Raw genomic sequence first — 26,224 nt, forward strand, 5'->3', positions numbered from 1 at the left:
TGTGATCAGCTCAGTGCTGCCGACTGTGTTGGACTCCGGAGCGTCTGTCCGACCTGACGCACTCTTGTACCAAAGCGCTGCTGTCACCATTACTTCATGCTTATTGGCCCAATACCGAGAGAAGCAGAGGCTGGGCAAAGGCAAACAACGAGGGGAGAGAGAAAGAGCCGGACCCCTGAGCTCTGCTCCATCGATCTGCAGAGGTGCACCGAGGATCCTCTATCGGACGCTGGGGACGGATTTCTGAGGTTTTGGATTTTCTGGAATGCCAAAGGTGGATCCGCTGTTTGGAACATGATGCTACCGGGAAATTTGGTACGGTAAGACTGTCACAGTTTTGTGTTTGATTCCCATGTCTCTGTGTTTTAGTTCTCATGTGCATGTCCGAAGGTTTCCCAGCTCCCCCCTACAAAACCCTCCAAAACAGAGATAGCTCTGTTGGAGAATTGACATATCGACCTGCCTGCTCTTTACTGCCTCACATCAGCGCAAGCAGAAACATTTTCAGGCTTTGCTTCAGCAGAAGGGGCAAATTACATAAGCCCTCCTTGGATGAATATGAATTATGGAGCAGGGATGACTAGCTGCTGTTGTTCTGACTCGAGCTGACCAAGATGTGTGACGGTGATGGATTGTTTCAGTGTTGCTTAATGTCAGCAACTACACAGATGTGTTTACCTGGGGGAGTTAAAGGTAAACACAAGCTGTAGGTTAATGGTTAGACTGTGGATGACCTCCTTTCCGTGTGCCACAGCGTGGGTTTGATCTGGATGAAACATTTAATTCATATTATTTATGCAGTAATTGTAATAATTAACAAGCAACATAACGAGATGTGTTTTTATGGCCTTTTAACCCTCCTGTTATGTTCCGGGTCAAATTGACCCGTTTTAAAGTTTAATTTATTTTTTTAAATAGTTGGAAGTATTTTTTTTGCATGAAACTTTTTCTATTCGTCTTAATAGGTGCACTCTACATATAAATTGAAAATGTATTCATTTTACACATTTGTACCAACCCGTGGGTCTACGTTTTACATAGATACTGTTCGGGTCAATTGACCCGGCAGTCAGGTTAAAGTGCAAAAAAAGATTAGAAAATGTCCAATTCTATATGTTTCCTTGGAGCTATGAACCATATTTCACCACACACACAAACACACCCCTACATGCACACCCTGACACACACAAGCCCACTTTCTCACTACTCTCTTTACTTCACTAGGAAACTGCGAGAAAGCAGGTGTTCATACAACTTTTGACGGAAATCTTTTCTGTTCCTGTTGACAAACTCCACCCACACTGAGTGACACTCAGCAGAAGTGGAGGAAAACATAAATATTTTCTGCATGACTCATTTATCTTGATTTTAATCAGCTGGTCAATTTGACCCTGAACAGTATGTGTGTCTCAAATTCGATTATAAAGATCACCCATTGAAAAAAATAATAAAATGTAATATATATATATATATTTTTTTTTACCAAAGATCAATTTCAAGGAAATTATAATTTTTTTGTGTTTATGTTTTTTTCAGTGGACATAAAAAATGTAAATTCCATTTTTTTTATGTCCAAATGAGTAAATGAGTAGGTTGTTGTCATTGATCCTTAATCTCTGAGAAATAATAAAACATCATTGCACAAATATTGATTGAACTGGATAGTATTGGAGTTAATAATCAGATACAAAAATGTCTTGGAGGATTTTTTTGGTTACTGACACTATTGCATGATTAAACACTCCCGGGTCAAATTGATCCATGAACATTTTTGCTGTGCCCTAGAAACAAACATAACAGAAGGGTTTAAATTAAACAGGTATAGAAGTTCACTTTTTAATTGCCGTGTGGTTGTTTTTTTTATTTATGTATTTAATAGAATGTAGCCTATATTAATTGTACCATCTATATCTTAAATGTCATTTCATCAGTCAGCCTACAAGATTCACAAACATTTTATGCAGTGTTTGCTAAAATTGGGGTCACAACGTCAACTAGGTCTTGAGATGCTTTTCAGTGATTAAAATAAATAATGGCGACGCATGTTAAAGCTATAAAGCAATAAAGCAATAACCATAATTCAATTCAAATCAACTTGATTCAAACTTCATTGAGCACACAGTATCCTGGTCAATAGTAGATATAAAAAATAGAAAAGGGCAAAGAAGAGAGCGAAAAAGATACAAGTTACATATGGCTGTTATATGGTCTATACTTGTGTAGCGCTTTATCAAGCCCAGAGGACCCCAAAACCTTTCACACTACATTCAGTCATTCACCCCTTCATGCACACAGTCACACAGATGGTGATAAGCTACTACATTATAGCCACAGCGGCCCTGGGGCAGCCTGACAGATGCGTGAATTTGTCTCTTTAGTTGAATTGCTGTTTGTGAGTCAGAAGTTATGAAATGTTGAAGCCACTGATTAAAAACAACGATTTCTCAAAGGTTTTACAAGTGTCACCTCTATAACTACCTAGTACATCTGTTGCTCAAGGCATTCTAAGTTGTGCAACAGAACTAGGATTTTTCAGCAATTCTGACCTAAAGTCCAACGTAGTTGTCTTCTATATAAAAACATCTGTCGATATCTATATCAAAACCTGTTCACAAATACCACACTACAATGTCCTCCAGTAATCACATTGTTAGAGTTTTTGAATTCATAAAAGGCAATTAAAATTTACTGTTTTAATCTGCTTTATTTATCATAGTTAGTCTGGTCACCGATCAGAAAAATACTTACAAATCCCACAGGTTTTTCAACTTGAACCGGGAACACAGATAAGCACATGTCCTGGTTATTCTGTTGTCCACTTCAGTATTTGCTGAGAGTTTTGAATGTTTTTCTACTCCACTTTTCTTTTGGGTATTTTCCGATGAAGGAAAGACCAGTGTTCTTTAACGGATTTTTTGGCTGCATCACATTTTATTCTTTTTTAATTACATAGCAGTACAAGTGGTACTTGTACTTGTACTATTGCTTGAGAACAATGGATTTATAGAAAGTCAGAGTTCTGTAATGGAAAAATTCTATGGTTCTTAATAAAATAAATGTTCTTGCCCAATAGGATTTTAGTTGTTAGCCTCCTGGAGATGCATCTGTAACACATTTCCCAAGAAAATGTGTTCAAGCTGTGATTCCGCATCAATGAATCTGTAACTGTATCAGTGTGTCTTAGTTCCTGAACTGAGAGTGTTCATTGTGTCCAGCATGTTGCTGGACCACTGGACTGATTCATCCTGAGGGAAGTGTTTTAAAACAGAAAATGAGAGTACCAAGTTGTAGCTCCTATAAATCTGAATTGGCTCAGTTACGATGTCAGCGTCACTGACTGCAAAGGAGAAGCGGAGGTGTTTAAGATCTCTGAAAACTGATCCAAACACAGTTTACAAATAGGCCTTTTTACAAGTTTGCGAAGATTGCTTCCAATCAAAATCTCATTTAGTAAAACCTTGCAATACATAAACAAACAAACAAACAAATAAATAAACAAACAAACAAATAAGAACAAAATCTGTTTTGCAAGTATTAGTTAGATAAGAACCTGTACACTTCACACAAAGCAAATTATGGCCAAATTACAGGCCAGGGGTTTAGTGGCAAGTTCAAGTTGAGTTGTTGAGAACATTTGCAAAAGTTACAACTTTAGAGCAATAGTAAGAAAAGCAAAACAAATCTCAGCTTGCATGAGGAAGTTCCTTTCAAAAACTTAGTCTAAGCAACACAAACACAAATATCTGATAATTTTAGTAAAAATTGATAATAAACTATAATCATGCTAATTTTGGTGCAAAAAACCTGCTAAACTAAGATTTTTACTGTTTGATGTTACCGCCAATGCTTTGGTCTGTAATGTAAGTCAGACCAAATTTGGATCATATTTTGCTTTGCCTATAAAATCTAATGCCTTCAAAGGAGTGCAGAACTTCATAATCCTCACAATTCATTGAAATAATTCCCATTTAAGAAAAACTTCCACAAATCATTATGCAACTAGGCCACTACTCACACAATAACAGGCATAACGATGAAGAAATAATGTCTTCAACCTGTATAAAATAACGTAGACAGAAAAAATATAATAATTTGTGTTTCCTGCAGATTGTGTTAGTGTTCTGTCTTTGGGGAACGGATGTCAGTAGAGCTCACATATTTGAAGCCACACGACCTGGCGATGCAGACAACACGTCACCTGTCACTAAACGTAAGAACCAATGTTTTCCTCTTACTCCCCCTATCTTCAAGATTATACATTCATTAACCAAATTTCTGATTTGATATTTTTAATTTTATCACAGTACAAATAATTTCAGTTCTCTTTCCAATCAACAAAAAGCATGTTGCACTTGGTTTTTGAGCAGATGGTATTAATTTATTTTAAGCAGCCTATCTGGCTGTTCTGCTCATTACCCAGGAAAAGGAACAAAGTAAAAACATCACTCATGAATATTTGAAAATAATTTGAGTAAATAGTTCAGATGAGCTAACACAATTTTTTGATGATCAGGATGGCAGCTGTTGTTTCTCATTATGGGTTTCTATCCCTTATAGTTGTATCAGAGTGGGTCAGCACAGCAGGATCCTGTCAAGGGAGGTGCTTTGAGTTGGAGGTGGCAGATCCTCCAGGATGCAGATGTGACAATCTGTGTAAAACTTACCTCAGCTGCTGCTCAGACTTCGATGCTCACTGCCTGAAGACAGGTCAGTATTACACAGAATTACACATCTACCCCTCCTTGTCATTTTTCCCTAATCCAGACATACACTAACCAACCACTTTATTAGGCACAGCTATGTGTAGAGATAGTACAGAAAACAATACATTTTGAATTAAGGTCAGTTAAGAACATGAAACTATGGCCACTATTCATGCTGACAAATGTAACATTAACAAAAAGGATAAATATTTTCTAGTCTAAAAATCTGAAATTCAGCTCCAACACCTTTGGAAATATCAGAATTTGTCATAACAAGCATAAACGTATAGATCCATCCTGACTTGAACAAGTAGTTTTGGCTTGTGGCGGTGCTGTAATATTGACATAAATCTTTAATCTAATGCAACCAGTAGCTGGGGTCTCTTTTTTTCCCTTTAACAAAAAACATTGGTTCATTGGGTCAAATTTTCCACCATGTAATCTATTTGCACTCTATTTTTGAATCATTCCAGCCAATAAGGCAGAGGGAGGTTTTTATAAAAAGATGGCTGATTGATGATTAATTTGGCTTCTTCTCTTAGCGGGGGGGTTTGAGTGTACGCCTGATCGCTGTGGGGAGGAGAGGAATGAAGACCATGCCTGCCACTGTTCTGATGATTGCTTAGAAAAAGGAGACTGCTGTTCTAACTACAAATCCACATGCAAAGGTACATATACTTAAAATTTTTGCTAGTAAAACAGGATTTAATTTATTACTGATTCAGAGCAATTGAAAACGTTTGCTTGTCATTTCTTTCAGATGAGACTTCATGGTTGGAGGACAGCTGTGAAGAGATCAAGAGTCCTGAATGTCCTGCAGGGTAAAATTCATATGCTGAATATATTACATTGAACAGGTCAGGAGATTTTGACCTAGTCAGAAAGTGTTCTTCTATAAGTTGACACTGAGACAACAATGTTATTAAAATACAAGCAAAATATTTGTAGCTTATAAAGTTTATGAAAAAATATTGTATTGACTTAATTGCAATGGGTGTGGTATAATGGTGTTGGGGTTTGAAGATTTCTTTTGGTGTATTTCACTGTTGTTTGATAATGATGCCAGCAGTCCTTAAATATCTGAAATGAAACCTGGAATATTTTCTTCTTTTACTTCTTCTCAGGTAGGCAGCCCTTCCGTCTGACTCATTGTGTAATAACAATGTTCAGCTTAAATTTTTAGTTAAGGCTTCACGATGTTCATTGAAGCTACAGAGTCTAAAGGAAAAGTCTTCAAGTTAAGACTTTTTCTGACCTGAGGATAAAATCAAGTCAAGAGCATGTCAATGTTTGTCGTTTGGGCCAGGCAGAATTGGATAAAGTCCATACGGTTTAAAAATGCCTTTGTCATCTGGGCAACACGCATGAACATTAAAATAAAGACGTGCTCATATTTAGGCAGTGTATGCTAAGAAATCTGAAAAGTAATTTAAAAAACATCCTTCTTTTATTTGGGCGACTGATAGGCTACAACATGCAGCATTGATGGAGAGATACTCAGTTCAAATATACTCAGTTCTAAGCTGGTTAAAGAGGAGGACAAAAATAATTGCTTGCATTCAAAGCAACTCTTAAAAATTAAACCTATTCCTGCTCTTTGGCCAGACTTCCACAGGAAGCTAAAATAAGAAATAGATAAGAAGAAAGACACCGTCCATAAGATGGTTTTGAGGCAAAGACCACTGATGAGCAAAGTAGCACAAAGAGCCAACTCACACAAATCATCTTGATGACATTTGCAAATGGCAATCTAGCTTATTATATTTAAGTAAAGGCTTCTTCCTTTCTGAGTGGCCTTTCAGCTCATGTTGATACAGGGACCTGAGTCACAGTACATAATGACACTTACTAGCTTCAGCCAGCACCTTAACAAGGTTGTTGGCTTTTTTTTTTCTCTTTCTATTGTGTCAAACAAGAAAGCAGTGTGTTCAAGGTGAGTCCTTAAAGAAAAACTGCCATTTTTCATTATATTTACTTTTGTACTTTACAGTTTCGTCCGTCCTCCTCTCATCATGCTGTCTGTTGATGGGTTCAGATCCTCCTACATGAAGAAGAGCAAATATATCATCCCTAACTTACATAAACTCAGTATGCTTCTATTTTACTGTTTCTGGAAAAGAAAATGCATCTTTGTTTTAATTTTCCATATTGGGAACAACTTTTTTGTAGAATTGTTTTTTCTGTCTTATTCCCAAAGCAAATCATTTGTTTTGTTTTAGGGTCATGTGGTGTGTCGCCTCCATACATGCGACCCGTCTATCCATCAAAGACATTTCCAAATTTATACACCCTAGCCACAGTAAGTGATGTCCCATAATGCTACGTAAATTGTTTGAATTTCTACTTTGTAAAACTCTTATGGAATGGATTCTAAAGCCAGGCAGTTAATGAATACCTTCATGTTTGAATGCTAAGTACAAACATACTGTATGTTTGTTTCTGTTCAGTTTACTTTTATGGTCTGTTGATGTTGTGACATTGGTACAGGCCTGATTTTTACCAGCACTGACATAACACTGTTTGGTTTATCTGCAGGGTCTGTACCCAGAGTCCCATGGAATTGTGGGAAACACCATGCATGACCCAGTGTTCAATGCTACCTTCAGCCTACGCACAAGAGAAAAATTAAACCATCGCTGGTGGGGCGGACAGCCAGTGAGTGCAGTTCACATACTAGTTAGTTTGCTTCAGGCAAAGTGCTGCCCAAATATCTCCACGTCAACAATAATGATATGTTGATTTATTACACCACAGACAATTAAGATGAAAGCACGTTGTCATCATCCCCATCCAGAAGATGGATGGGGTCACCTTGAACATTGAACATTCACCTTGAAGAATATTCAACTTCTTGAACATTCTTGAACATTGAAGAATGTTGTTTGATCTAGACTCCAAATGCAGAGAAAAAAATATTAGCGCATCATTGCAAGATGGGTCAGCCACTTTGGGGATGGTGTATCATGACCTTGATCTCCATTATTGTCATCAGTATTGTAAAAAGAGTCCAGGGGCAAACTGTTTTAAACTGGACGACTGACTGATCTTATGTTTGTAGATGACAGTGCAGTTTTTGCAATTATGAAGATGAAGACTACTGATGTTTTACACGATGTTTCAGCAGATGCCTCTTTGGGCAGAAGAGTCTGCCTGATCAGTGCAAGCCTGACAAAAGTGCAAACAATGTTGGGTTCACCAGTTGGGTGAATTACCAGTCACCAGATTCTCCAAATAGTGACTGCATACATTTTTGCCATGTATGTGCCCATGTTACAATTTCCTTGTATGAGTAGAATATTGTGTTTTTGCCATCTTCTGTTTTGCAGATCTGGATTACAGCAGAGAAACAAGGAGTGAAAGCAGGGACTTTCTTCTGGCCATGGTACATTAGTACAAAATGTTTTTGAATTGTTTCAAAAATCACTGTTTTTTTATATTATTTCCTGTAAATAGTTTAACTTCTTCAATCTGTTGTTTTTTTCCAGGGTGATTCCTCTTGAAAGAAGAATTTTGACCATTCTCCGTTGGCTGACGCTTTCAGATGAAGAGAGGTATTTTCAACTCTTCTTTAGAAGTTTGTGTAATTGAGTATCCTGTTATAATATTTTTTTCACTTTCAAATTATAGTTAATAAAGACTCATATTTATGGTAATTGACTTTTACTGAATTTTACTTGTTTGCCACTTCCTTAAACTTTAAGCATTACAATTTCAACCAGAAAAGTAAAAAATATAAGTAGTTTCTAGAAGCAGAAGGATGTACCCCTTTTAAACCTCTTCAAAAGTCAAGGTTGTTTCTTTGACATCAAACATTCCTTCAGTTAAGTATGTGGAAAAGCTGAATGACTTTGGAGTGTTTTTGGTTTTGGGTGACACAACAAAAGCTACTTCTAGTCCAACATTTTTTTGTAATTTAGCATTGAGAATCCTCTTAAAAATCTAAAAGGCATTATAAATTACATGAAATCAGTTGGGAGAGATGAAAGGAACTTAGGCTTTAAAACAAGTTTAGCAAAGGACTTCTCTTGTCTAATTGAACACAAAATGGCCTCATATCAAATATAATTTCCTATTAAACAAAATGAGTAATTGTGTTATTCTTTAGGCCCTATGTTTATGCAGTCCACTCAGAGCAGCCGGATACCTTTGGCCATCGCCTTGGACCACTCAGCAGTGAGGTACGAAAGGAAGATTCAGAAAGTGTCTCTGAAATAAGTTGTATAATTTATTTTACCCAAATGGTTTAATCATGCTTTTGGTCCTCAGCTGGACAACCCTTTGAGGGAAATTGACAACATCATTGGTCAGCTAATGAATGGACTGAAGCAGATGAATCTGCACCGATGTGTCAATGTCATCATTGTAGGCGATCACGGTACTCCCTGACTTCCTTCTGGTTTTGTTGTTATTGTTTATAAGTGGACATAACACAAATTAAATTTGATTGTGCATTTCAAAAAATTTACAAGTGACTTTAATTAGATTTTTTAAATCCAAGAAGTAAAGCAATTTCTCAGTTTATTATTTTACTTGTAATTAACTTGGGATGATTTATTAGTAACACCAAATACATACATGTGACATAATGTTTCTGACAGGTATGGAAGAGGCCCACTGTGACAGGACAGAGTTTCTCAGCAACTACCCTCTAAATCTCGACGATATCATGCTCATCCCTGGCTCCATTGGTAGAATTCGCCCTCGTGATCCTAAATCCACCACATGTAAGATGAGAATGATTGGAAATAAGTATAGGTGTGAATTAAAAATAAATAAAGTCAATCTTCATCATCCCTTATTTTTCTTTTTTCAGATGACCCGAAGGTTGTGGTTGGAAACCTTACTGTAAGTATGACAACATAAGAGAATGAAGCATCTGTGACTGGCCACGATAAAACCAGGAGCAAGTGTACTGCGGGGCATTAACAGATTCTGGAAATCTGTCAATTTTAAGCTTTCTAATGATGTTAACCACATATAAATAAAAACAAAAGAGGATATGGCCATTTGAATGTTGGCACACTACTAAAAGGATGAGGGAATAAGCAGCCATCTGAGTTTTCAAAAAACCCCAAACTTGATGAGCTTGTTTCTGGTTTTGCATCACATGTTGAACTAAAGGATGATGCATTTACTGAGCAAAAGTAGGTTCAAGATGTTCAACAGAAGGCTTTCTGTTTCAGTGTAAAATGCCTACTCAGCACTTTAGACCGTACCTGAAGCACCATTTACCCAAGAGGCTTCACTACGCCAACAACCGCAGGATCGAGGATGTCCAGCTTTTGATGGAGAGGAAATGGCACATTGCTAAGTAACCTGACACATAGTTATACTGCAATGTAGGAAGATATTAATGCTCCAAAAACTGGAGACTTTGTGCCAGATTTAGCATTTGAATCAAAGATCTTGTAACATCTTGAATATTAAATACAAAATTTCATTCTGTGTTCTCTGTAAATCTTTATAAATCAGTTTTGCTTTATGGCACTGATTTTCAGTACGGAAAAAAAAATGTTTTTCAGGAAACTGCCAGAAAAACCAAGATCTCGGTGTGGTTTCTTTGGTGACCATGGATTTGACAACAAGATAACAAGCATGAGGGTAATGAAGTATTATACTTTTTCTCCACTTTACACAATGGTCATAAAGATGTCAGGTAGAAGTTTTGACCATTGGAAGAAATTAAGTCACAGGTCACTGTGAGATGGATAGCAGAATTGGAGAGAAATTGACCTAGAAATTCAATGTGTGCCTGTGTAGCTCAGATTAAAACTGTAGATCTAAATAAAACCAAATAAATCATATTTCACATTTTTGAGGAGTGTACTTTTGTGATTTATACTTTCTCTCCTTGTATGCAGACAATCTTTATTGGCCATGGACCAAGTTTCAAATTTCAGAAACGTGTGCCAGAGTTTGACAATATCGAGCTATACAATGTCATGTGTGGTAAGAATAAAATTTCCCCTTAATAAAGAGGATTGAACTAGAACTTAGATAGTGAAAAGTGTTAAAGGTTTTGTTTCACTGTTAAGTTCAGTGATAGAAACCCTTTGTTAGAGTCACAACAACTGAGCTGTTATTTTGATCTTTTCGTTAGTACTTTGTTAGGTACAGCAGTATACTCATTTCTGACTGGTTGACGTGTAGCACTTCAGAAAATATGACAACATGCATCATAAATAATTTTGCATGATAATTATTTGATTCTTATCTTAGATTTAACAAGACACTTATAAGAGAAACGTGCATTCCTAAATATTAGCGTCAGGTGAATACTTTCATCCACTTACCAAATCTTCTAGTCCTTGGATTTGTCTCTGATGACAGACTTGTTGGGGTTGAAGCCAGCTCCTAACAATGGAACACATGGTAGTCTAAATGACATGCTGAAGGATCCGCCCTTCCTGCCCATCATGCCAGAGGAAGTCACACCTCCATCTCCGGCGTCTGACTCCAACCATGCAATGACTCACGATCTGGGGTGCAGCTGTGAGGATGAGGTTAGGAAAGGATTTTGAAAAGAAAAGATAAAATAATAAATGAATAACTAAGTAAAAAGCAGTCACAATTCAGGTAATCAGTACTGTTAAAACGAGTTTCCATTTGCCTGTTCTTTCCTTCTCCCTCCAGAACAAGGTGGAGGAGATAATTGAAACCTTTACCCCTACACCAGATGGCGCCCACGGTTTCAGTGAGTTTCCAATCCCATGCCAGTCTAAAGTATGACAGTTATTAAAACATTCCTTGTGGAACAGCTGAGTGTGTGTATATTCTGACAAACACTCATGTTATTTATTGTCACAAAGAAAAGCAAAAAAAAAAAAAAAAAAAAAAAATACTGGGATATTTAAATTTAACCATGAATATCTAACAATATTTCCAGCAAAATTCCAGCTATATTTATTAGTGATAAGAAAAAAAAATTCATCACTGTACCTCATACCTGCTGCTCTTTTTAACATATTTTTACTGTATTGAAATGATCTATCATTGCACTTTTTTGTGTGTAACACTAGCATATGTTCCATTACGAAAATGACAATATTCCACCACATGATAGGGAATAGAAAACATTCATGCCGTCGATTTCTTGCACAATGTTTGGGGATTTGTTGCACAACCTTTCATCAGCACATCTATGAAATCCTTCCCTGACTTGCTTTGATCTAGCAAAGTTTCAGGATGTCTTCGGATTGTTCAGTGGCTGTCAAGTCAAGGTGACTGAGACATGTTACACAAGAAATTGTCTCCAGCATTTCCTGAAAATACTGAAATAAATATTTAGTTAGTAGAAGATAGAATGCATGAAATTTTGCTGGTGGATGGACTTTGTGCCCTGCCTCATGCAGTCAGTCAGTGAGTTACCCAGTTAGCCTCCAGGTTGCCCCCAGGGCACAGACCTTAGAGGTAGTAGATACTTGACTGTAGTTTTTTTTTTTTTTTATCCCTACCCCTCCACACCCCAAGACCACCTAAGGTATCAGGAATTGATTATTTCGATAATTAAGTGAACTAATTATGATTTATAAGTTAACCAAACATCTGTGATGTAATTTTATGTTTATATATTTGCAGACACCACCCATCTTCCATTTGGTCGCCCAGCAGTGATGTTCAATACTCAATACAGTCTACTTCATCATGTGGAATTTATCAGTGGATACAGCAAAGAGCTGGCCATGCCACTCTGGACAGCATACACACTACCCCGACAGGTACACGCACAAACATGCACCCACACACACCCACGCCCACACACACACACCCACACGCAGACTCCATAGCACTCTGTGGCTCATAAAAGTTCTTTACAACCTTGGTAAATATCCCATGTTGTGTGCAGATTGAAGCTATCAACAGAAGTTACTGATTTGAGTTTTGTGGCATATTTTTGATCTATAAAGCTTTAACATGACAATTTAAACTGACTATGATTAAGCTGACAGCATTAAAAACATCTTTTACTAGTCTTCCTATCCTCATCAGTCATTCGTGTAAGGGATCTGCTACCTGCAGCTCTTAAGAACCGCCATAGTGGGTTTTTTTCTAACTACAAACCAAGAAATGTTTTTAGAAAAATGACTTGTGTTGGGCATTTTTGTGTGTTTTTGACAGTTTCTGCAAAGTTTTTATACAACAGGACTTAACAAGTGGTACATTTAAATCTTTTATTAGGGGACAAGTTGACCTTCATCAGATTAAATATTTTTTGTAAATGCCTACGAAGCAGAAATTAAGCAGACTTTTTATTAAACCCACATTTCTGTTAAACCACGTTTTTCATTGGCTTGATGTAATATTCCAGTCTAAAATGTCATAATTTCATTACCTTTAAGTTGAAAATCCTTATAACTAATAGAGCTAAAGGTTTGAAAACACTAGTCACCAGTATAATTATTCCATATGTTTCAGTTTCACGCAAAAAGCAAAAAAAATCTGTAATATTCTAGTTGATTAAATATGACTGTAGAATTAAAGAGATGCATTCTGTAGTTGACAGCCTTCATTTAATATGACAAATATGCCATTGTTCAGCCTATGAAAATCAAATCTAAATAGTCTTTTGCAGTTAATTCCATGTCCTTTGCAATTTTTTGGAACACAATTGCTATTGTGATAATTGCACATTACCTGGACAATTTAATATTTAAGAAATTCAACTATAACTTTGTCTTAATTCTGTTTGGAGGCCATTTAGCTTTGATGGCTATTGTGAACAGAATGTTTAGATGCTTTCTATCAGTTTACTTTTTTCAAATTTGACACATTGTCCCACATTAGGAGGCAAAATCTGTGTTGTTAGTATTGACAACACAGTCAATACTAACAACACAGTATTGACTGTGTTGTCAATACTGTCAATACTGATATTGACAGTATTGGTGTCAAGATTGGCCAGAGGAGGAACAACCAAATTAAAATTCTCTATTATTGTTACTGGGTTTATTATCTTAAAACTAAAATATTGTAAGAATGATTGTCCCTTTTGGCACATTGAGTCATGGCAGAACATGGAGGTAGCATAAATGTAATCATGAACTCCTACCACAGTGAACAGACACAGTGAACACGTGTTTCCCTCATGTTTATGCAAACGTGTTGCAGGTTTACAAGAAACATCTGCTCACTTCTCCTTGGGCATGCTGAAATACACACATTCAAACAAAAACGCCCCTAAAAAGACTGAGGCATGAATCCAAAAGTGACTGGTTGCTTTGTCACTGCCCTTGTCTGCTTTTAGTATTCTTTATGCTTCCCATCAATATAGAATTGACTCCGTCTGTATTTCTCTCTCATACTTAGTGTCTTTTTATAACAGGAGGATTTGACTCCCATACCGGACGTTTCTCCTTCTGCTAACTGTATCCGAGTTGACCCAAGAGTTTCTTCAGTTCACAGTCAGAGCTGCACAACCTACAAACAGAACAACCACCTCACTTATGGCTTCCTCTTTCCTCCAGGTAAAACTCCATGTTATGTGGTGCATACTCAATAGATTCTTCAACTCCTTCTTTGCAATTAAGGGGGGTTATTTAAAATACAAGCATTCAATGAGCAACAATATGTTAAAATATTCTAAAAATGTTTTATGTCAACAGAACTAGCAACATCTCCAGAGTCAAGATATGATTCCTCGCTCATCACCAACACTGTTCCCATGTACCCTGCTTTCAAGAGTGAGTTAGAGTCTTAAAATGCAACAGTGAAAAATAAGATTAAATGTAGCACTTTTGATTGCAGCAAGAAACAAAATGTGTTTGTTACCTGTGATATGCTTAGAATCTTACATCATTTCTAGTTTTAACAGCCTATATAACTATAAAAGGTCAGTTAAAAAAGAAAAAACAAGAAAAAAGTTTAGGAGAGAAAACTGGGATTTTTCATGTTGTTTGTCATGTGTCTTGTAATGACTCTTCAAACTGGGAATGATAGGAGAACAGTTCATCCATGTAGCAGGAATGGGTGTGAGCCTCATAAATTAGGAAAAAACAACTAGGAAACATTCATTTTCCAAAATCTTCCCATATCTACCAGCAGTAAAATCATTAAAAATGTAAAACTGGAACTGGGATTAACAAGGCTGGATGAGAGCTCACGTTTAATTTTCCATCATGGTGGAATGGCAAAACGCCATTGGGATTTTAACTGTGTTTTAAGTGTGTGCCTTTGGTCAGATGATACTGAGATTGACATAAAATAAAGGCAGGGACTTTTAGGGAAGCACCCCATATTGATTGCTAGGTGCAGAGGACATCAATCTGTTATGATTAAAGAAATAAATATGTGGACATTTTTGCAATAATGATAATAATAAATAGGAAAAATTAAGAGATGTAGGCCTCTACCTAATTGTGTAACAGAGGAAATGCATGTATCAAATTCAGTGCAATTTGAATTGCTGTGTTTGACAAAAGAAATGCTGTCTTTCCTTTTTAAGGCATGGTGGGTTTGAGTCTCCTCCTTTCCTTTGCATCAGTGACATTCATTGGTGTCACATGAGGCAGAGGACAGAAAGGCGCTGACATCAGGTCTGAGTCAGGACATACTGATACCCATTGTTTATGAAGAGAGAGAGGACTTATCAGGACACAACACAGCCTCTGTCTTTGAACCACTGTCCAGTTCAGCTACAAACAATTTATTATAGACATCAGATCTGTTTTGTGGAGGGGTGTGTTGATTTCACATCAGGGCAGTAAAATGTTTTTCCTTTTTTACTTGTCATTTAGGTGAGATTTGGTGGTGTCGCATAAAACAGAAAGAAAATTGGTGACATGAGGTCTGAATGAGGACAGGCTGATGCCCGTTGTTTATGTGGGGAGAAAGCAGTTATCAGACTAAACACTGACTCTTTTGGAAATCCTGCCTTATGCACAGACAGATCATTTGTTACTGTCATCAGATTGGGGTGTGTGAGTGTGTGTTAGGTCAGTGGGGTGTAATGGTTTTAGAGTTACACTGCAAAACTGTTCCGAAATTTTAAATTTCAGTGCTCCCACCATGTGAAGTTGTAAATACACAGCCCCTCTTTTGCAGTCTTTCCATGTTGTGTCTTTTTGTACAGTTAAGAAATTGCAGATTTGATGTTGCAATGTTTAGCCATTAATCCTTGGGTAAGATTTTATACGGCTGTGGTTTTGAAACACTAAAATGGTCGATGCTGCAAGATGTTTGATCAATACAAGTGAGGAACAAGTGGCTCCATGCATCATTCTGAAAACAAAAGACAAGTTTCATTGGTTAACCGTGAAAGAACTGCATTTCCCTTTTACCAGATGTGGGTTGTTGCTTTTACTTGAAGATGATTATATTGAGTAAAGTGATGCTAGTCGTTATCACTACTCTACCCACTTCACTTTGCGATATTTAGAAAAAGCTAATTTTAATAAAACTCTTCTGTTAAACACGAAGGTTGATTTCTGAACACATGGTAAGTTGTTTTTGCTTTCATTTTTTTGTGTGCGTACAGGAATATGGAGCTACCTCCAAGGGACGCTGCTGAGACGTTACAGTGAAGAAAACAATGGTATTAATGTTCTCTCTGGGCCTATCTTCGACTATAACTACGACGGCCTTCGAGACACCACAGCGCAGATTAAAGAGTATGTTTTTCACAGCAGCTCCTAAATGTAACAAATGGAGTGGTGACAAACATCCTGTTTGAAAGGGATGAAATTGGGAAAATTTGCCAATTTGGGAGGAAAAATTTAATAATTACAAAATACAAAAGCATATAAAGAATGAGAAGATTTCTAATTCAAAAAGTCAGTTATAACTTACAGATCAGCGGATCAAGACTTAGAAATAAAATGAGAATACCTAAAACGCCAACAAAAAAGGAAGACATCATGCAGATTTTTACTGAAACACAAGGATCTGGGATGATCCTTAATGAATCATCCCAGATTTTGTAGCTTCTGTTGGCCGATTACAGTTAGCCTTTATATTCCTAATACTCCTGAATCCTGAAATACTTTCAGTTTCAAGCAAATTGCATGAATATACAGTATATTTAATAACCTGTAAAGTAAGATACTCTTTGGTTTGAGAACAAAGGTTCAACATAGATAAATAAAAAAGTCCAAATTTTACAACCAGTGATCTGACTTTGTGTTTGGGTATTTTTCTTAAGATCTTCAGCGAATTCACCCCTCATTCCTACCCACTTCTACACAATTGTGTCGAGCTGCCAGGAGATGAACCAGACGGTAGATGAGTGTGATGGGGCTCTCAAGGTGTTTTCCTTCGTCCTTCCTCACAGGCCAGACAACAGTGAAACCTGCAATGTAAGTTCAAAATAACACCAGCAGGTGGAAGCAAAACCGTGTACTACATAAGTTTGCTTTGCTTGTTGACATGTTAAAATGAACAAAATCAATATGAATATTGCACAAGTTTACCAAAATGTATTATTTCGATACTCTATGGAATCAAGCCTTACTTTAAAATATGCTGAACTGTTGTTCAAACTGTGGGAAATTTCATGGGTTTGTGCAGCTTTAGCAGAGTTCAATGAGTTTACTCAGGTTCATATTAAATTAGCAGAAACTATGATTTATATGTTGATTCACTCGATGTTTCATCCCAACAATTGCTATCCCTTTAATTCTCCCATCTAGCTCTTTGTGCAAAGCTAGCAGGGTTGTGCAATTATGTCACATTTTGTTTTTTGGAATCCAGGATAAAAATAGTCTCTGCTTGTTTTTGTTTATGCAGACACTTCATTTTTATGCATGCTGTATGGCCTTTTATGCTGCCTTACATGTAGCACTGACACATTCAGTCAAACTCAAAAACTCTTCTTAGCTCCACACAAGCTGAATTTTTACAAAATATTTGCATTGTTATCTACAGGGTAAATGTGTGAGTATTACCTTATTGTTTATGACAAATGTTGCTGAGTCTATGCCATGTGACTTAATAGTTGTTGCTGATATTGGGATTTCAGATTTTGTCACTTTGAAAGATGCATTATCTGCGCTTTACTGCTAGTGAGTTAATATATCATGTGCTCTTGACAACTTGATTATCATGTGAAAGAAACCACACAGATAAGCTACATCTGGTGCTGTTACGCCCCCCAAGGTCTAGGGGTTCAGGGACGGTAACATAAAGATGTGTCCAGAGAAAAGAGTGGAATGAAAAATTTCTTATTTCTTTTAAAGTTGCTTTGTCAACAAAAATAAATTATGGTCCACACGGGCTTTCTTTTATGTTAGTTTTTATGGTGCTGTTACTTAAGTGTGGTTAAAATCTACAGTATATCAACGCATTGCAAGGTCTGAATTGAATTGTCAGATTATTCCATTCTAATCCAGAAACTCCTGCAGTTACTTATGTGTTTTGAACCATGTAGCAAGTTTTCTTACGCAATTGTCTGCTTTAATCCCACACCATCTTCCCACTACTTAACCGACTTCACAGCCATTGGTGAGGAAAAGCCTCCATACAACGTGATGCTGCCACCATCATGTTTCTCAGTGGGGATTGTGTGTTAAGGGTGATTTGCAGGAAGTTTTCTGCTACATGCAGCATTTCCAAAAGTTCCGTTTTGTTCTTTGGAGACCAGAGGTCCTTCTTCCAACATATATTAGAACCATATTCAATTTTTGTTGCACCTCACAGTAATGCACTGCTTTGTGTTGGTGGCAATGTCATGAAATTTCAAGTACACACATGGAAGTTAGTAGTGGTGATGTGACAAAACGTGGAACCGGTCTAAGCAGGGTATTGTAAAAAGAGAGGAAATCACTGTCTTGTTCTTCCCCTTATCCTGATGACTTCACTTAGAAACAATTTCTTCAGTTAGATGCTCAGATAAAATTTCTTAAACAAAAGTCATTAATAGTGTAACGACAAAAAGTGTGACTCATAGTAACGACGTTGTATTAGAGTTCAGATAAGGTGGGTAATCTTTTATTTTCAAAGGTCTTTCCTGGTTTCTGTGGTGCTTAACATTTCTGTAGGTGGTGCACTTTCCTTTTAAATGCACTGCTCCCTATTCAGATGTTGCAAAAAAGACCTAGAATCAAATCCTTTGCAGACCATGAGAACTTTGTAACCGCATATAAACACTTCAAATTTCTTTTGGATGTAAAAAGAACAAAACTTTCAAAAAAGAAAAACTCAAGCAAGCAAAAAAGCTTGAAAACAGAAAAAAAACACTACAAAGGCAGTCATAATATTGTACTTTCTCCATTATACTCTGTGACATTCATAGAGAAATACAAAATTTTGAAAGAAAGAGGAATCCCCTTGAGTCCCCTGGTGAGGTGAGGTAGACTAACATCTTAGTCATTGTTATCTGGTTTCATCTTTACCTTTAATCATATATAGACTTTGATTTTAACTTCCTGTTTCATTTTGACATTACCACCTGTTAATGCTACCAGCAGGAGGTGACATGGAGGCCAAAAGAAAAAAAAGAAGAATCTAAAACAAATATCTACATTTTTCAACATAGCAAATATAAAAAAAACTATGTACATTCTAAATATATTTAAAATATTATCTGAGTTGTGAGGTAGTACTGCTACTTGTTAACTTGTTTTGTCAGATGTTAGAACGTCAGTGTTATTGTGAAAAGAGCGACTAGATATTTGAACATTTGCTAACAATGCAGACTGATAGTTGAAACCAGATGCTTACATACACTGTAAGAAAGACAACTTTCAATTAATCAGACTAAAAACTAAATGACATCAATGTATCAGGAAGGGAACTGTGGTTTTTCACAACTATGGTTTGTCCGTGGTCACATTTTCAAGCTATCTAATGGGACAATTATCAAGTGATCAATACAGTTTTGTGATATGATGACTGGACACCCTGGGAATGTCTAGACATTATATCATCCATCCAGAGATGAATATGTTTTGGTGTGAAATATGCAATCGAACCCCTGAAAGGTAAAACACCTTTATCCCCAGCGAAGTATGTCTTGCACCAACGTAGGCTGAAAGGGCTCTCTGAACAGAAGAAGACATTTCAAAAACTAGCTAGTGAATAGTGAACAGTTTGTTTAGTCCAATTTATTGTCACACAGCGAGGCAAAAAATGGTTATGTGTAGTTTTATACAGTGTATGTAAAAATTTGGTTTGAACTTTAAACATGTAGGTTTTTTTTTAATGATCATTTTTAGGATGTAACAGAATAATAAAATCATAACTATTAAATTTCATCACTGGTGAGCTTTGAATCTGACAAAACATCAAGAAATTGAGTCTGAGTCAGATTCTAAATTGATTTTATTAGAAAATACCCTTTGAGCCTTTTTCTATCAAGACAAGAAAATAGCACAAGGGTGTTTTTTTTAGCCTTTCACACACTTTGTTACTAAAGAATAATGTTATTTCAACAACATTCTGAGGAATTCAGCCCGCCTTGTGCAGATTGTTTTCTCTGTCAGAAGATATTTGTTTTGAGGCCCCTGATATGCCTTCTAGTGAAGCCAAATAGTTTATTTTACTTGCAACATCCATTTACCTCCCTTTGGCAAAAATACCAAAGAAAAGGATTCATATAGTTACGTGTTTTACTGTCAGACCATGTGTGTCACGTCACCCACCACCACCTGAACTAGTATAGCTGTGGATGAGATTTTTTTATGATTCTCTGAATGTTTGACAACCCCTGTATGTACACTTACACCTACACATTTATAGCCTCAACAGCAACCGTTAGAACAAGGAAGTGGATTGTCAACTGTAGTTTACACTAAATTTACGTTATAAGGAAGTGAAAGTGAGCTGTCTAAAGAGTAAAGGGCAAATGTAGAAGTTATGCTGACTTTGCTGCTCGCCCATTGACCACTGGAGATGAGCACCAGCATTCCACATGACCACACTACGGATAAGCGTATAAGATGGATGGATGGATGGATGGATGGACAGACATTGGAAAAATCAGTGAAAATGCACAATAAAGGTATTTTTGAAGTTGAATGTTTGAAGTTTCTAAGTAACATTAAAACCTTGGCCTATCTTGTTCTTGTGAACTCATGTCATGTCTCGTCTTGCCTTGTGAAACATGGCAAAAGGTATGGTACCACTCCTAGTGATTTTTAGTCTTTGGTTATAGGAGGGAAAATCTTTTTAACCACCAAAAAGGCTAGGGTAAGACAAACAAGGCAGAGACATTTGCATTTGTTTGTTCTTGATGCAGTATTTTTAGAATGTGGATTCTGATTGTTCTAGCTGCTTAACCACAAAGTTTCATTAAAGTTGCAGAAAGTAAAACAATTTAATCCAATGTTGAACACACCTGCACGTAACCGAAGATGAGTTTTGATGTAATTGTAGAGTAATTTCACAGCTTCTAGAGATTAGTCTTTATTTTCTTTGCTTATTTAGAAACCCCTTCCATACTTTCCAAGTAATAAACTAAAAAAAGCTCCTCTCTTGACAATTTGTAAATTGTTACTGTTACAACATAGAATAAATATTTTGTCATCTATTTTTCTTTACTTTAGCGTACTTTACTTTAACATAAAAAGTAAAATATGTTAAATGTAATTTATTTTACTAATACCACTTTCAGTTACAAGCATTTCTGGGCAATATTTACCTAAAGAATAGTTGATAAATATTTTTCTGAATATATTAAGGCAATAAATATAGAATATTGGTACTTTGTGAATCATTTGACAGTATTTTTTCTTCTATGAGTCTAATTATAGCTCAGAATCCTAGACGAAGATTTCCTGTAAGCCAGCCACAAAGAGATAGACATAGATCTGGTACTTATTATCATTCCCGCAACACAGATCTATGCCGTCTATTTATATGTATATGTGTGTGGTGGTGTCTAATATGCCCTGTGTTTTTCTTTAGAAGATGGCTTCTGTTAATATAGTTCAGTGGAAACATTGCACTATACTAATTGTTTATCCAGCATTGGTGTGTTGTTGTGGGCAAACGATTTATGTTTCTCAGATAAAGTCTCATATTACCAACAGAAAACAATGTATCTTTAGAAATAATACACTAGAACTCATCTTCTCTGTTGGCATCGACAAGAGCAACTCTAAATTGAAGTTGTGTCACGAATGTTGACATCACACAGCAACAATGAGTAGCCAAGTAATAAATAATAAATTACATGGAAAGATTTCAAATAACTTATGTCTCCAGGGCATCAATTATTTAATAGAGGTAGTCATATAAACTTATCTGGAATGCTATTTCAAATAACATAGCATTATTTCATCCAATGTTCATTATTTTTAGACGAGCAAGAAAAACTGTCTTCTAATTAATTATCTAACAGGTCAAGTAAGAATGAAGGGTCGGTGCAACCAAACCAACCTTAAGTGTAATGCCAATGGTGACTGTTATTCAACAAGAAAAGGCTAAATATGTTTGATACTTGTGTAAAGTGTTTTCCTGAATAATTATGGTATTATTTCAGGTTTTTTTCCCGTTTGATCAAAATGGTGAGCAGTGTGCATTAATATGTATGAAGTGACACACGTAAAGTCAAGAGTGGAGCATTGACATGAAAACTGTGATTCATATTGAAGTAATGGAGCAAAGTAGAGAGTATAAACACAGGCTGGCAACTGAATGTGGAGTCTGAGCCAATTCTTAAATGTCACGTTTCCTAAGCAGATCGAGTTTGGGCTTATTAAAGTGAATACAAAAACTCTGTTAAGAGCTAAGGCAGAGCTCCAAGCTCTGCCAAGCTGTGCCTCGCCACAGAAGTCTGGGATTATCCAGGCTTTTGTGGAAATTGCCAAATATACAAGAAAGGTGCTAAGTTGGGAAAACAGTGCTTTCAATCATCTTAACTACGATAATGATTGAACATCTTGCGGTCCTTTGGTCCCTATTATGTTTCTGGTCATTCCAGCTGTCTAATAGTTCCAGGTAATTTTCTGTGTTCCCAGAGCTGGTTTGTGACGAACGTTGCATGTATTTGGGTCAAGGAAAGTTTTGTAATCCTGGAAAATTGTTTTGTGCAAATTAGTCAGGACTATTAGACATGTTCTGAAAAATGTCTTTCCATTGAAATGGAAGTTTGTCATTAGGGTATGTTGGTATCAACAGTTAATAACCCTTGCTTGTGTTTGCAGAGTGCTGAGGATGATTCCCAGTGGGTTGAAGACCTGTTGAAGCATCATACGGCCCGAGTTCGAGATGTGGAGATCTTGACGGGCCTCGACCTGTACAGATCCACTAACCTCACCTACATCAGCACCTTGAGCCTCAAAACCTACTTGAACACCTTCGAGAGTGATGACTAGACAGACAGATAAAGATGCAGATGCGCAGGATGTCATAAAAGCCATGTATTATGTCTGAATGCTTGCTGGAAATTTTATACATACATTTTGCTCCAAAGGACCCATCTAGGAAGAGTTTTCACAGGGAAATACATTTCTGAAAATTAAAACAATGTAAAAGAACTTTAGTAGAATTGTTGAATGCCATTAAAAAAAATCAGGGAAGCAGCTCGATCAGAGATGCAGATTTGATTAATATAGCTATATTCTCTTGCATACATAAAGCACTATAACAGTGTAGCTCTGTAAGTATAAATAATCTTTACCTAATATTCCCAATGGACGCCAATTGCATGCAGTCAAATATTAGAAAAATATTTAATAGTTTTTGTTTTAAAAATCTGTAGATCCTACAAGTTTAATGCAAGAATTAACCTGAAATAACAAACTGTAATGTGGAATAAAAAATCTGTATATAAAATTCTGAAGCAGAGTACTAGTGTTTGCAGATCCAAGCTAAACTAAATATGCAAAATTAGCAGTGTTAAAACAATCCTTTATAAATATGATGAATTTCTTTTTGGAGTACATAGCTGAAAGTTGTGTATCATATCACTTTTGAATATTATTCACTGTTCTCTAACATCATGAAATCTGAAGCTGAAGGTAACAAGGTATGAGCAAAGATAAGCAAAGCTAAGCAGCAAAATAGATGTTATCAAATATGCATTTTGGATGGTAAATATGGAATTGCAGACAAAAATGTGTTGGAGGAGTTGGTGTTTGATAATACATGTTAATTATTGAAAACAGTAAGACATGTCTAACCCTGTGATCTGTGTATGATTTAAAATGTCCAATTATCAGCAGTGAGGATATACAGTATCTTAGTTCAAAAGACTTCCCAAGTCTTTGTGTTAACCAAAGCTAGTGACCTCTTGTAAAAATACTATTCAATTAACATTTGCAAATACATAAAAAACAATGGCCACCTCATTTATAACGTTTAAGGAATGCTAGAAGTTCATACAAATAATTCAAAAAGTAGCTAATCTCATAATGTTGCCTGGTGACTAACTGTTTGTAGGTTTCAGTATCAGCTCATATCTTTTTCTTTGTGTTTAACTTGAATAAATAGTTACATTTTTGTCTCCATCATCACATATATACAAAATAATCCAAAATATTACCAAAATACCCCCTACTGTACATACTTAACATGTCGAGCTTTGGGCTGAGAAAAACCTCTGATCACAGAAAAGATGTTGCATTTGTGGATCTTTGTTCTTGTTTGGGATACAAAATGATTTATTTTTGCTTAATTGAATATAATAATATGCACTAACAAGACCAACACTAATTGTGACCAAATGTTTTTGTTGTTTTTTTTTTTTTACAGTGCATTGTTAAAAGAAAAACACCATTCTGTTAATTTCATAGTCACCCTAGTGTTCTTATCCGGTTCTGTTGTATTTGATCTTTTTTTTCCTAAAATAGTTTATCTTAGTGTTTTTTGCACTATGACAATAATAGCCAGCGGGTGAAATATAACTAATTCAGTGGAACAACGCAACTCCATTTAGCATTAGAATTGATTGAAATGAAATCTTTCTTTTCTTCCAAAACTACATTACTGCTTATGTTATGGAAGGAGATGCTGGGATTTTAAAAATAAATCCTTTGGATTAGACTCCACACAACAGAATCAATTAAATTTGTTACTCTACAAATTGTCTTAAACATAATCCACATCAGTTTAAAGCATGTACATTTTTTTTCTTGGTCAAGTTGAAGAATCCATAAATTCTAAATCACAAATAACTCAAACTTAGATGTTAGGTTGTGAAGCATCAGGCAACTTTAAATTTTTTTTGAGTCTAACCAATGTTTGGCTTTTATTTAAACAGAGGTTCAGCGGTGTGTTGCAGAGTTTACATTCTTACTGTCTGAGAATAAGGACGGCTTAGTCTTTGACCCAATCAGTAAAAGATTTTAAGCATCAAAGCACTTGTCTGATGTTGCATTTGTTGCCAGTTTTTTTTGTCTTTTAAACTGCCAGCATTCATACTCTTAACTCTGTACAGATAGAGTCCCAAATTGATCTTTTGCATTTATTTCATTTATTTTCATAGTATTGTATTCATGAGTTAATGTATCCTAACATATCCTAACATACATAATCAGTAGAAGAGAAATACATTACTTTGACCTTTGAGAGCTTGTCAAGATGTAGACAGACCAATTTTTATTCCTCTAGTCCTTTAAATAAAAGCCATGTAGGTTATAAAAAATATTATAGTGAGTGGAACTTTGTTTGTTTTAAACTATGGTCAATTTATAACTCAAAATGACACTTTACAATGAAGAGCTCCTTAATCTTTATGTGCAGTGATGGTGGTCATGTAAAAAACACTCTACCAAGTCGTGTTACCAAAGGGCATTTTAGTTCTGTATCTTTTACCAGGTAAGTGCAATGTATCTACGGTACATAGCGATTATGTTGATAAAACAATCCCTTTACGTTCTTTGTGCACTTTGTCATTGTAGGCACCTTTGTCAGTTTACAGAGGTTAGCTCCGATAGTTTGTAGCTATCAGTAAAAATGAAAAAAATAAGATTGCCTTGCTCTAAATAGGTGGATTACCAGTAACATTAGAAATCTATTCCCCTAAAGTCTTTGTTTATTTTCGATTTCTCTGAAGAACATTCCTTAAAGTTTCTGTTTGTGTACTGTAACCAAAGCCCTGCGTCATTCACTGGTCTGGTTTCCAAACACCTTTTTAGACCAACCCAAGATAAAGAAAGCTTTTGACTAAACATTTTCCTGGTTTTTGATGAAACAGTTCTGTGTGGAGTTGTTTAGGACCCAGCTGTGGGCAGGATATAGAAAACATAATTTTTAAAGTATAATAAGAGACTGAATATTTTATTCCAGAACACTTTTATTAATTTCTGCAAACTCAGACAATAACATACATTGAGATTGCTATGCATTTGAGCAATTTGAGAAAGACCGGTTGAGGATGTCATTACTTTGTACACAGCATTTAAATTACCTTGAGGCACATTTGTAGATTTATTCTATAGCAACACATCAAACACAGTGCCTCTTTGTGTGCCGTCATGGAAATTGAGATCACACAAAGAAGTCTAGTTTATCTTTTGTAATAATTTCCAGATGCCTGAAAGTGTGATATGATTATTCACAGACAATTATATGTACATATAAACAACATGGGAATTTCCAGCCATTGTATTCTTATACTATTTGTCTCATAGATTATAATCTGGTGA

The 26,224-nt window shown here is 36.0% G+C and overlaps 1 protein-coding gene across 1 annotated transcript; it reads left to right on the forward strand.

The window, feature by feature from the left end:
* Nucleotides 1-25,223, forward strand: LOC102231592 (ectonucleotide pyrophosphatase/phosphodiesterase family member 2-like). Its single transcript, XM_023345293.1, has 25 exons — nucleotides 1-315; nucleotides 4,108-4,210; nucleotides 4,558-4,707; nucleotides 5,246-5,371; nucleotides 5,464-5,524; nucleotides 6,694-6,791; nucleotides 6,923-7,002; nucleotides 7,239-7,358; nucleotides 8,030-8,085; nucleotides 8,189-8,254; nucleotides 8,809-8,881; nucleotides 8,970-9,078; nucleotides 9,302-9,427; nucleotides 9,517-9,548; nucleotides 9,887-10,014; nucleotides 10,226-10,304; nucleotides 10,565-10,652; nucleotides 11,034-11,206; nucleotides 11,337-11,397; nucleotides 12,282-12,421; nucleotides 14,026-14,167; nucleotides 14,306-14,383; nucleotides 16,177-16,309; nucleotides 16,840-16,993; nucleotides 22,781-25,223. Exons 1-25 carry the CDS (start codon nucleotides 97-99, stop codon nucleotides 22,949-22,951), a joined length of 2,766 nt encoding a protein of 921 aa, XP_023201061.1. The 5' UTR covers nucleotides 1-96; the 3' UTR covers nucleotides 22,952-25,223.
* Nucleotides 25,224-26,224: the final 1,001 nt, after the last annotated feature.

The sequence above is a fragment of the Xiphophorus maculatus genome, chromosome 13, assembly GCF_002775205.1.
Source record: "Xiphophorus maculatus strain JP 163 A chromosome 13, X_maculatus-5.0-male, whole genome shotgun sequence".
Lineage (NCBI taxonomy): Eukaryota > Metazoa > Chordata > Actinopteri > Cyprinodontiformes > Poeciliidae > Xiphophorus > Xiphophorus maculatus.